General features: G+C 43.5%; 1 protein-coding gene across 1 annotated transcript in view; it reads left to right on the forward strand.

Annotated features, from left to right (window-relative positions):
- Positions 1-13,676, forward strand: part of SEPTIN9 (septin 9) — a 366,436-nt gene that overhangs the window by 4,180 nt on the left and 348,580 nt on the right. Inside the window, exon 2 of the mRNA XM_056549571.1 lies at positions 1,082-1,169. Coding sequence (XP_056405546.1) covers positions 1,148-1,169 — 22 coding nt within the window. The 5' untranslated portion in view covers positions 1,082-1,147. The remainder of the gene's footprint in view (positions 1-1,081; positions 1,170-13,676) is intronic.

The raw sequence follows: 13,676 nt of genomic DNA on the forward strand, positions 1-13,676 counted from the left end.
TAAACGCTATCCTGCAGACACAAAGAAATACAAAGTTTCCAATAAAATACAGTGGTCCCTCAACATACAATGGTAATCCGTTTCAAACGGACCATCGTTTGTTGAAACCATCGTATGTTGAGGGATCCATGCAATGTAAAGTATAGGACAGTGGTCTACAACCTGCGGACCTCCAGATGTTGCAAAACTACAACACCCAGCATGCCCGGACAGCCAACGGCTGTCCGGGCATGCTGGGTGTTGTAGTTTTGCAATATCTGGAGGTCCGCAGGTTGTAGACCACTGTTAGAGAAAGTTGTACTCACCTGTCCCCGCCGCTCCGGACCGTCACCACTGCCCGGGATGTCGCCGTCCATCGCTGTCGCCGCGTCCCCGAGGTGTCTCCGACGCTCCGGCAAGGCCTCTGCTTCCACGGCAACCGCGCTCTCCGTCGCCGCCATCACGTCACTACGCGCGCCGCTCCTATTGGATGACGGGACGGCGTGCGCAGCGACATGATGACGACGATGGAGAGCGCCGACGATGCAGGGGAGCCCCGAGGACAGGTAAGTGATCGTCAGCGGACCACATGGGGCACCGTAAACGGCTATCCGGTGGCAGCTGAAGCAGTCTGCGCTACCGGATAGCCGTTTATGCGATGGCCCCGATGTAAAAAAGCATCGTATGTTGATGCTGCCTCTGAGAGGCCATCGCATGTTGAAATTATCGTATGTCGGGGCCATCGTAGGTCGAGGGGTCACTGTATTATATGACTATTGGGAAGATGTGAACAGCAGCTGAACCTCTGTGCCAATGAACTTCAACTACAGCAACAAAACAAACAGAATATGAGGACATAGGACTCATTGTTTCTCAATCCTCAGATTTTCACCCTTTCAAGGGTTAACACTTTGCATGCTTGCAAATCGTGTTAAAGGGTTAAAAATGATGTCAGGTTTGAGATGCCAGTAGTGCCCTCTGCCTCCCAGCGCATTGGTGCATTCCAGAAGTGTGCACAAGTTCAGTAAAGGTGTGTTCCTGGGAACAAATGGGAGTGTACTGATGTGTATGTGTAATGTGCTCCCTTCTCTGCCCTCCACAGTCTGCACTTGTGTCTCCTGGGAGGTCAGAATTCCCTGAGGAAACGGCAGAAGAACCTTGGGGTGCCATGAGGAAGACATCTAGCACCGGTAAGGGGACCACATATCTCTTGCTTATTTGCTGTCACCCCCCAGTAGTGACTATTATGTATACAAAGCTCCATTTTAATATGTATTGTAATCAAAAAGACACTTAGAATTGTGACATAGAATAGTACAGTGTCCGAAAATAAAAAAGTCAACACTAAAACTATGAACAGACACATAAAATGTGCAGCCGACCTGCTACAGAGTGAAGGGAAAGTAGAAGAATCGGATTGTTTGCCCTCATTGTTTCCCAAGGGAAGAGACATATTAAGTGACCATTGTCAGTCAGAAATACCAAACAGGTATCCGTGTGACCTTACGGCTTTGTGGTTTGTAAATATCGGACGTAGCTACAAGAGCTTGGAGCAAAGAAAGCTGAAGGAACTTTGACCCACATTACGTCATCTAAGCAGCGCGCGCCAGTATATACCGTATACTCCAGCAGTATCATTCAGCAGTATATACCGTATACTTCAGCAGTATCATTCAGCAGTATATACCGTATACTTCAGCAGTATCATTCAGCAGTGTATAGTGTTTACTTCAGCAGTATCATTCAGCAGTGTATACCGTATACTTCAGCATTATCATTCAGCAGTATATAGTGTATACTTCAGCAGTATCATTCAGCAGTATATACTGTATACTTCAGCAGTATCATTCAGCAGTATATACTGTATACTTCAGCAGTATCATTCAGCAGTATATACTGTATACTTCAGCAGTATCATTCAGCAGTATATACCGTATACTTCAGCAGTATCATTCAGCAGTACATACCGTATACTTCAGCAGTATCATTCAGCAATATATACTGTATACTTCAGCAGTATCATTCAGCAGTATATACTGTATACTTCAGCAGTATCATTCAGCAGTATATACTGTATACTTCAGCAGTATCATTCAGCAGTATATACTGTATACGTCAGCAGTATCATTCAGCAGTATATACTGTATACTTCAGCAGTATCATTCAGCAGTATATACTGTATACTTCAGCAGTATCATTCAGCAGTATATACCGTATACTTCAGCAGTATCATTCAGCAGTATATACCGTATACTTCAGCAGTATCATTCAGCAGTATATACCGTATACTTCAGCAGTATCATTCAGCAGTGTATAGTGTTTACTTCAGCAGTATCATTCAGCAGTGTATACCGTATACTTCAGCATTATCATTCAGCAGTATATAGTGTATACTTCAGCAGTATCATTCAGCAGTATATACTGTATACTTCAGCAGTATCATTCAGCAGTATATACTGTATACTTCAGCAGTATCATTCAGCAGTATATACTGTATACTTCAGCAGTATCATTCAGCAGTATATACCGTATACTTCAGCAGTATCATTCAGCAGTACATACCGTATACTTCAGCAGTATCATTCAGCAATATATACTGTATACTTCAGCAGTATCATTCAGCAGTATATACTGTATACTTCAGCAGTATCATTCAGCAGTATATACTGTATACTTCAGCAGTATCATTCAGCAGTATATACTGTATACGTCAGCAGTATCATTTAGCAGTATATACTGTATACTTCAGCAGTATCATTCAGCAGTATATACTGTATACTTCAGCAGTATCATTCAGCAGTATATACCGTATACTTCAGCAGTATCATTCAGCAGTATATAGTGTATACTTCAGCATTATCATTCAGCAGTATATACCGTATATTTCAGCATTATCATTCAGCAGTATATACCGTATACTTCATCAGTATCATTCAGCAGTATATACCGTATACTTCAGCAGTATCATTCAGCAGTATATACCGTATACTTCAGCAGTATCATTCAGCAGTATATAGTGTATACTTCAGCATTATCATTCAGCAGTATATACTGTATACTTCAGCAGTATCATTCAGCAGTATATACCGTATACTTCAGCAGTATCATTCAGCAGTATATACTGTATACTTCAGCAGTATCATTCAGCAGTATATACCGTATACTTCATCAGTATCATTCAGCAGTATATACCGTATACTTCAGCAGTATCATTCAGCAGTATATACCGTATACTTCAGCAGTATCATTCAGCAGTATATACTGTATACTTCAGCAGTATCATTCAGCAGTATATACTGTATACTTCAGCAGTATCATTCAGCAATATATACCGTATACTTCAGCAATATCATTCAGCAGTATATACCATATATTTCAGCAGTATCATTCAGCAGTATATACCGTATACTTCAGCAGTATCATTCGGCAGTATATACTGTATACTTCAGCAGTATCATTCAGCAGTATATACTGTATACTTCAGCAGTATCATTCAGCAGTATATACTGTATACTTCAGCAGTATCATTCAGCAGTATATACCGTATACTTCAGCAGTATCATTCAGCAGTATATACCGTATACTTCAGCAGTATCATTCAACAGTATATAGTGTATATTTCAGCATTATCATTCAGCAGTATATACCGTATACTTCATCAGTATCATTCAGCAGTATATACCGTATACTTCAGCAGTATCATTCAGCAGTATATAGTGTATATTTCAGCATTATCAGTCAGCAGTATATACTGTATACTTCAGCAGTATCGTTCAGCAGTATATACCGTATACTTCATCAGTATCATTCAGCAGTATATACCGTATACTTCAGCAGTATCATTCAGCAGTATATACTGTATACTTCAGCAGTATCATTCAGCAGTATGTACCGTATACTTCAGCAGTATCATTCAGCAGTATATAGTGTATATTTCAGCATTATCATTCAGCAGTATATACTGTATACTTCAGCAGTATCATTCAACAGTTTATAGTGTATATTTCAGCATTATCATTCAGCAGTATATACCGTATACTTCATCAGTATCATTCAGCAGTATATAGTGTATACTTCAGCATTATCATTCAGCAGTAAATACTGTATACTTCATCAGTATCATTCAGCAGTATATACCGCATACTTCAGCAGTATCATTCAGCAGTATATACCGTATACTTCAGCAGTATCATTCAGCAGTAAATACTGTATACTTCATCAGTATCATTCAGCAGTATATACCGTATACTTCAGCAGTATCATTCAGCAGTATATACTGTATACTCCAGCAGTATCATTCAGCAGTATATACCGTATACTTCAGCAGTATCATTCAGCAGTATATACTGTATACTCCAGCAGTATCATTCAGCAGTATATACCGTATACTTCAGCAGTATCATTCAGCAGTATATACTGTATACTTCAGCAGTATCATTCAGCAGTATATACTGTATACTTCAGCAGTATCATTCAGCAGTATATACTGTATACTTCAGCAGTATCATTCAGCTGTATATACCGTATACTTCAGCAGTATCATTCAGCAGTATATACTGTATACTTCAGCAGTATCATCCAGCAGTATATAGTGTATACTTCAGCAGTATCATTCAGCAGTATATACTGTGTACTTCAGCAGTATCATTCAGCAGTATATAGTGTATACTTCAGCAGTATCATTCAGCAGTATTTACTGTATACTTCAGCAGTATCATTCAGCAGTATATACTGTATACTTCAGCAGTATACTGTATACTGTACCTTAGTGACAGACAGATATAGACCGAGCTATCAATATGCAAGACCTTATGAAGCAGAGTATATACCCATGTTATGCCTATATACTGACACCTGCAGATAACTTTTTTTTTGCTTTACAAACTGGTAACAAATTCCCGATGCAATCCATAATGTCCATTGTAATTTCTTGTTAGGACACCACTATTTGATGTGGCCAGACCCTGTATTGTTCCTTATAGACTCTCTAAATGTCAAAAATGCTATCCAATCTGCTTGTTATAGACTCTGAGAAGCATAGTAGATTAGTAAACATATATTTGGGAAGAGATTCAGCATAATTTGTAATTTATTCATCTAAACTTATTTTGGGGTTCAGTCCGAAAAAGTGATTGACAGTTATCTTTGTATACACACTCATTCAGGGAAGGCTGCATTTAAAGGGGTACTCCCGTGGAAAACTTTTTTTTTTTTTTAATCAACTGGTGCCAGAAAGTTAAACAGATTTGTAAATCCCTTTTATTAAAAAAATCTTAATCCTTCCAGTACTTTTTAGTGGCTATATACTAAAGAGAAATCCAAAAAAGAAATGCATTTCCTCTGATGTCATGACCACAGTGCTCTCTGCTGTCCTCTGCTGTCCATTTTAGGAACTGTCCAGAGCAGGAGAAAATCCCCATAGCAAACATATGCTGCTCTGGACAATTCCTAAAAATCCCCAAATTTCATGAAAATTTTGAAAATGTAGCATTTTTCTAACTTTGAAGCTCTTTACTTGTAAGAAAAATGGATATTCCCAATAAATGGTATTTTTATTCACAAATACAATATGTCCACTTTATGTTGGCATCATAAAATGGACATATTTTTGCTTTTTGAAAACGTTAGAGGGCTTCAAAGTAGAGCAACAATTTTCAAAAATGTCATGAAAATTGCTAAATCTGAAGGGACACATGTTACAGAACTACAACTCCCAGCATGCATGGGCAGTCTAGACATGCTGAGAGTTGTAGTTTGGCAACATCTGGAGGGCTACCATTTGGGCAGCACTGTAACGGTGGTCTCCAAACTGTGACTCTCCAGATGTTGGAAAACTACAACTCCCAGCATGCCCAGACAGCCTTTGGCTGTCTGGGCATGCTGGGAGTTGCAGTTTGGCCTTCCTAGTGGTTGCCACAGTAAAGATCACTTTACTTTCACTTTCAATCCCCCCCCACCGTCGCTTCCCTACCTGAGCCAGGATCCAGCAGTCTCCAGCAAAGACCGGGGGTTCCCAGGCATCTTCTCCTCCAGGTACCGGCCTCCACCTTCTGTCCATGTTCCCCTCGACATCCAGGGGTGGGCAGAATGGGGGATTGCCATTGCAACCCACTGTCCTGCTCTGCCATTGGTCAGAATCAGTTCTGACCAATGGCAGGGGATAGGAGGAGATCGCAGCACTGCGACCTCACTCCTATCCCTCAGGATGATCGACAGCTCCGATCATCGCTATTTTCCGGATTATCTGGAGACCCGATCAGCCCGGAATAGCAGAAGATCGCATGTCTGAATTGATATGCTATTTTCTGCAATCGCTGACATGGGGTGGGGGGGGGTCTCAGGACCCCCCTGGGCGATGTGCTGGGATGCCTGCTGAATGATTTCAGCAGGCATCCCGATCCGGTCCCCAACTGGCTAGCGGCGGGGACCGTAATTCCCATAGGCATATGCATACGCCCCATGTCCTTAAGGACTCGGGATGCAGGGCGTATGCATACGCCCAGCATCCTGAACAGGTTAAAGAAGTTATCCACCATAAGGTGATTTTAGTATGTACCTGGCAGACAGTAATGGACATGCTTAGGAAGGATCTGAACTTGTCTTGGGGCTAAATGTCATGAGATTACCATAACACGGTGGCAATCTTTTTGTGAACTTGTATTTCCTGTTTGACTTATGTTTTTTTTTACTACAAATCCCACAATTCCATTTTCCTCCCTCTCACACATGAGCCACCCTACCCATTGAAACAAAAGACCTGTGGTTTTCAATCAGGGTGCCTACAGCTGTTGCATTAGTTGCAGATTGATCTCTCCACCCATTGAAGTAGACAGGTTCCCTGTCATCAGCTGACTAGTGAGTCAGGTCTCGGCCGCATTGCAAGCTGGGAAAAATATGAAACAACAGTAATTTTGTATGCTGATAAAAATAAATAGTGGGGTGAAAATCACAGAAGAATTGTGAGAAAACCATCACACACAGGTACAGACACTATATTATGAACTACACTAACTTTACAGCCCCTGTAGCATAGACAAATAAAAAAAATCCTGGAATACCCCTTTAAGAGCTTATTGTAGGATGTGCCATCTTTGAATCAGGCAATATAAATGAGTATGATGTAATACAAACTACCCAAGTGTATCAGAGATATTCAACTAAACCTTTAAAGGTATGTTTGATGCCAGAAATGCTGACTGTGCGGACTGTTACCAATAACAACAAGCAGAATTCGGAATCTGGTTAGCAATAGTTTCTATTGTAGAATAAAACAATATAAAGTTCCTTTATTCTGCTCAGCAAATGTGTAGTTTTCAAAAATTGTCAGGCTTCAATCTGAGGCTAATATCAGTGGCACTTCTATCAGTGCAGGTGGAGCTATATAGCTGGCATCATATTTGTGGTTAAAGTGCAAGCCTGCAAAGGCGAAGGCATCATCAGCTAGGGCACAGGGAGATGTAAGAGGCCATACGTATGTAGGAAATTTGTTCCTCACCTGAAATTTCCTTTTCCTGGAGTCCATAGGCGGCACACCATGGGTTAACTTTCCTTCTAACCCCAGAAACAGAAGAGTTAGTAAGCAGTATGCTAATACAGAAACAAGGTAATTAGGCATAATTAGTAATTAGACAACTCCTAGCTAGGATACAAAAGACCCCACAAAACAGGGAACACTCGTATAGTTTGCAGCAATAAAGAAAAATTTATTTGGGAGGGATAAAGTTGTGCCGCCTATGGACTCCAGGAAAAGGAAATTTCAGGTGAGGAACAAATTTCCTATTTCCTGATCGTCCTACGGCGGCACACCATGGGACTTGTAAAGCAGTCCAGGTAACCAAAGATAACAGGGAGGGAACTAAATACTACCAGCTCCTTGAATCACACTTGTACCAAAAGCTGACCCCTCAGAGGCAGAGATGTCCAGCCGATAATGCTTCATGAAGGTCGTCGGTGACGCCCAGGTTGCTGCCCGGCAAATTTGATCTAAAGGAACGTGGAACTTCTCCGCCCAGGAGGTTGCAGTTGAGCGCGTTGAGTGAGCTCTTAGACAAAGAGGTGATGTTGAACCTTCAAACTCGTAGCAACACCGAATCGTGTCTCTGACCCATCTGGCCAAGGAGGCTTTACTAGCTTTCCTTCCTTTCTTCTCTCCTTGATATAGGACGAAGAAGGCTTCGGATGATCTGAACGAAGAGGTCCTTTCTAGGTACATCAGAACCGCTCTTCTCACATCCAGGAGATGTAGATCTTCACCATCCTTTTCCAGCAATGCTGATAGCACCAACTCCTGATTCAGGTTTTGGGCTGACGGAACCTTGGGAAGAAAACCTGGCATTGTTCTGAGGATTACCGCATTGGGTAGGACTCTCAAGTATGGCTCTCTACATGATAAGGCTTGTAGTTCGCCAATCCGCCTGGCTGAGGTGATTGCAATCAAAAAGAGTGTTTTCAGGGAAAGCCACTTCAGGGATGTGGAATGTAGTGGTTCAAACGGATCTCTACACAGTCCTTTTAGGACCAACGGTAAATCCCAAGATGGTAATGGGTGACAATACGGTGGTCGTAATTTCTTCAGAGCCCTGAAGAATCTGGAGACGATGCTGGAGTTTGAGAAAAGACCATTCAGATGTGCATTGATCGCTGTAACCTGCACCTTTAGAGTGTTGGGTTTCAGGCCTTTTTCAAACCCTTCCTGAAGGAAGAGTAAAAGAGTGGTTGTTTCGGAAGGAGGCAGCTGTTTCCTAGAACACCAACCTGAATAGAGGTGCCATATTCTTGCATAGATTTTAATCGTAGACGGTTTTCTGGAAGCCATCAATGTATCGATCACGCTGGAGGCAAAGCCTTGCTCTTCTAACCCTAGGCGTTCAAATTCCATGCCGTCAGGTCTAGGCTGCCTGGGTCTGGGTGAAGGAGGCCTCCTTGTAGGAGGAGATCTTCTATCGGAGGAAGCTTGAGGAAGTCTCCTTTCGATGTTTCCCAGGCGAGTTGAAACCATGCCCGTCGTGGCCAGAAGGGCATGATCACTATCGCATGGACTTGCTCGTCGAGGATCTTCCTGAGCACCCGAGGAATTAACGGGAGGGGAGGGAAGGCATAGATAAACTTCCCCCTCCAAGTTACCGACAGGCCGTCTACTGCGAAGGGGTGACCCACTGGAGAGAGAGAGCAGAACTTTGGCAGTTTCTTGTTCTCTTGAGAGGCGAAGACATCCATCGTCGGCGATCCCCATTTCATCACCAACGAACGGAAGACCTTCGGGTTGAGACCCCATTCTCCCGGCAAGATTTTCTTCCTGCTTAGCCAATCTGCCCTGCAGTTCTGTACACCTCTTATGTGGACTGCTGAGATGGAGAGCAGATTCTTCTCTGCCCAGCTCATCATTCGTGCACATAACTTCTGAAGTTCTCTGCTTCTGGTGCCACCTTGCTTGTTTATATAGAAAACAGTTGGAAGATTGTCTGTCTGAACTTGCACATGATGGTTCTTCAGGGTGTCTCTGAAGTTTTTCAATGCCAGGAAGACTGCTTTCATCTCCTTGAAATTGGAGGATTTCGCTGCTTCTTCCCTTTTCCAGACTCTTTGCACCCACAGGCTTCTGACATGGGCACCCCAACCGTAAGCGGAGGCATCCGTAGTGAGGACTATCGGTTGGGGACATATCAGACTCCTGCCCTGGAGGAAACGCAGAGGATTCAGCCACCACAGAAGATCTTTCTTGAGTCTCCTCGGAAGATGAATAGTAGAATCCAGGGACGATTGAGACTTGTCCCACCTGGACAGGATGTGTGACTGGAGACTCCTGATGTGTGACTTTGCCCACAAGACAGCCTCTATTGATGATGTTAAGAGACCCAGTATCTTCATAGCATGGCGAATTGTGCATGTCTGGAGACCTAACAGAGCTTGGAGACTCTGGGAGATGTTGGTTGACCTCTCTTCCGATAAAAACAACCTCATGCGGCTGGAGTCCACTATAAATCCCAGAAAGGTAATTCTCTGAGTGGGTATTAAGTGTGACTTGTTGTAGTTTATGAGAAACCCATGATCGTTCAGGACTTCTATCACTACCTGAAGATGGCTGATGAGGAGTTGTTTCGACCGGGCTTTGATAAGCCAGTCGTCCAGGTACGGTGTCACATGAATGCCCAATAGTCTCAGATGGGCTACCAGGACCACGACGACTTTCGTGAAGACTCTGGGTGCTGACGTTATCCCGAAGGGAATACAAGTAAATTGAAGGTGTCTGACATGACCTTGACCCTTCACTGCTATGCGAAGAAACCTGCGGTGAGATGGTCGGACTGGAATATGCAGATATGCATCCTGGAGGTCCAGTGATGCCATATAGTCCCCTTTCTGGATGTCTAGGACAGCCGACTTTATCGATTCCATTTTGAACCGCTTCTTCACAAAGAATTTGTTGAGATCTGACAAGTCTATGACTAACCTCCAATCGCCGCTGGACTTGGGTACCGCAAAGATGGGGGAGTAGAACCCCTTCCTTTGCTCGGCTACTGGAACTTCTTCTAAGGCTCTTTTGAGAAGAAATTGATGAATTAAATCCGAGACTATTGGAGAAGCTCGATTCACCATGTACTTGTCTGGAGGGATTGACCGGAGTTCTAGAGTATATCCGTTTTCCACTGTATCTGACACCCAGGCATCTGAGGAGGTTTGGGACCAGATATTCGCAAAGGCTTGAAGTCTGCCTCCCACTGGGTGCAACTGAATCCTGGCGTCATTGGTCCTTGTCTTTCCGCAGAAATGGCTTCTTCTTTGACGCTGCGGACTCCTGCCTTTTGGGGTACTGACGTCTTGCCCCGGTCTGACGAAAATTCCCCCTTTTCCTGTATGGACTCGAGTATCGACTCCTTCTACGTGAATTACCATATTTACCAGATCTTTTATCTTCATATGGAAAATATTCTCCCTTGTCTTTTCTCAGGGATTTTAATATGCCCTTTAATTGAGGACCAAATAAAGAGGAAGGGTGAAAAGGAAGCTTCACAAAGCTGTACTTGGAAGATATATCTCCCCCCCAGTTCTTAATCCACAGTGCCCTTCTTGTCGCGTTGGACAGCGCTAAGGTCCTAGAAGAAAACTTCATGACGTCCAGCAGGGCGTCACATAGAAACTCTGTTGCAGACTTGATCAGTGGGAAGCTTTTTAGGAGGTCCTTTCGGGACACCCCATCTTTAATATCCCGGGCCAGATCTGACACCCAGATCCGTAGAGCTCTAGCGACTGGTAGTGATGACGCTGCTACCTTAGCTGCTGCGGCTGCTGATCCATATGATTTCTTGCAAAGGAGGTCTGCCTTCCTCTCCATTGGGTCCGACAGTAAGGTCGATTCTTCGGACGGAAAGATGGCTTTCTTTGTCAAGCGGGCTGCTGCTAGGTCCACTTTGGGTGGATTTTCCCATTCTTCATAAGCCGCTGGAGAGAGCCTATAGGTGGAGCGTAGTCTTGAACCAGGATCAGTATACTTTTCTGGTTTTGACCAGTCCTTCCGAAACCAGTCTTTAATAATGGGGTGTGATGGTAGCAACCTATCATTAGATGGCGGAAAATAATATAGCTGGTCTCTCTGTAATTTTTGAGAGACATCCTCACTGCTCTCAAGGACCTCTTTAGTCGCCGCTATCAGTGTGTGCACCTTATCCTTATCCAACAGATAAAGGTCTTCTGGAATCTCAACCTCCTTAACTTCTACCAGCTCAGAGCTGCTTGAATCATTGGAGTCAGATGATGAGGATGAGGAGGGAGACGGCTGCTTATGAGATGTTTTGTGCTTTTTAACACCCAAAGATGCCTTAACTTCGGAAAAGGTGGAGAACAACTCTGTCCTAAACCATCCCAGAAAGGCTTTAGGATCCACTGAGGCTGAGGCGTGCGGGGGTGTGGCGCATAATGAACAGATGTCATCCTGCCACTCATCAGGTAAGGGCTGCTTGCACTTTGTACATTCCCTATGGTGGGATTTTCTGGATCTTTTCCTCCTAGATTGGGACATCTAAGGGAGAAAAAAACTTTATTAGGCTAAGAAGAAAGGTATAGGTACTCAGGGAGCTTTTGGACAAGCTTTGGAATACTCCTTACCTCTGCCAACTGAGAAGTCTGCTGCTTAGGCTAAGCGCAGCTTCCCAGTGGCAGGGTAGCGCTTTTATGCGCAGAAGGGATCGCACATGCACCGTGCGCACCGCCGCCGCGAGCTGTGCACTGACAGCCTATCGCAATTGCAGCCGGAAGTTCCCCTCCGCGCGCACGTCCGACATAGAAAACCTAGCAGGGAAGACACGTGGGACGCGCTGCGCAATGCCGGCATGAACCTTCGAGCGCTTACTTACGAATCACCGGGTGACCGGAGACCACAAACTCACCCCCACCGGCAGTTGACAGCCCTGGACATCTAGCGCTGGCGATCGGCATGAAGGAGGCAGGTACCGGAGGAGGGGGAGATAGTCGGAGAACTAGGGGAGCCCCCAGTACGCGACCTTATTTCACCCCAGGGACCCCAGAAGCCTGAGGGTTTGGGGCCTTGCTTCTGTAGGCTCTTCTGTCTTCTTTCAGAAGAAAATTAAATACGAGTGTTCCCTGTTTTGTGGGGTCTTTTGTATCCTAGCTAGGAGTTGTCTAATTACTAATTATGCCTAATTACCTTGTTTCTGTATTAGCATACTGCTTACTAACTCTTCTGTTTCTGGGGTTAGAAGGAAAGTTAACCCATGGTGTGCCGCCGTAGGACGATCAGGAAGTTTCATTTGCCCAGTTTGTAAACTCTTTGCACTCTTTTGAATTGCGGCCGAACAGACAAAGAGGCTTGCCGATTTGCAGCTAAACACAGCTTTTTTCTTCTCCAAGCAGACATCACTGCTTTGATGACTTCTCCTTTAGACTGCAGAGTGTACTACAAAAAACTTTGCTTCTAAAGGTATTTCTAGTCTCTATTGCAACACAAATAAATACAGCGTCTAGGCCAAACTACAAAATTAATTCAGACTCCAAACCAGACCCTTAAGTTATTTCAGTCCCCAGAACATACTCATATTGATAAGGATACCAAATCACATAACTAGATCAATTTACCATAAAGTTTTTTTTAAACCTGAATGGATTGGTTAAATTAACCCTTAAGCCTGATGACAGAGTCATTTTTGACTTACGTCCTCTTTGGCCAATTACAGGATAGCACCTCCTCATAAGCCCACCCTCCTCACTGCCATGCCATGACATTGTTTTGTACAGAATGATAAAGACTTAATTGGAGCAGAAAGGAGACGAGCAAGGAAGGGGTTACATGATAATGATAATATGATTACAAGCTACCAGACTAAAGGGATGGGAAGATTGAGGCTGCAAGAGATGGAATTCCCCTAACATCAGGCATTCCAACAGCAGTTTGTGGAGAACTGAGAAAACTAGTGGTGAAAATCTCAGTGCTTTTTTAGAGGGGTAAGTAATGTAACTTAAAAATATGTTAGAAGTCACCTAGGCCATCAAATGGAGGGAAGCTGTTTGAAGGGGTGATCATTTAAATATTTTTCTGTTTGTATTTGGACAAGGCTTAAGTACATAAAAAAAAAAGATACAATGATATTCTCTTACACCAAGGAATGATGAAGAAAGAACTTGGGCACTTTCACCAGTTAAATTGCATTAGTTCTACGACACAAAAAAATCCTTCAGGGTAGACT

Source organism: Hyla sarda, chromosome 13 (assembly GCF_029499605.1).
Source record: "Hyla sarda isolate aHylSar1 chromosome 13, aHylSar1.hap1, whole genome shotgun sequence".
Classification (NCBI taxonomy): domain Eukaryota; kingdom Metazoa; phylum Chordata; class Amphibia; order Anura; family Hylidae; genus Hyla; species Hyla sarda.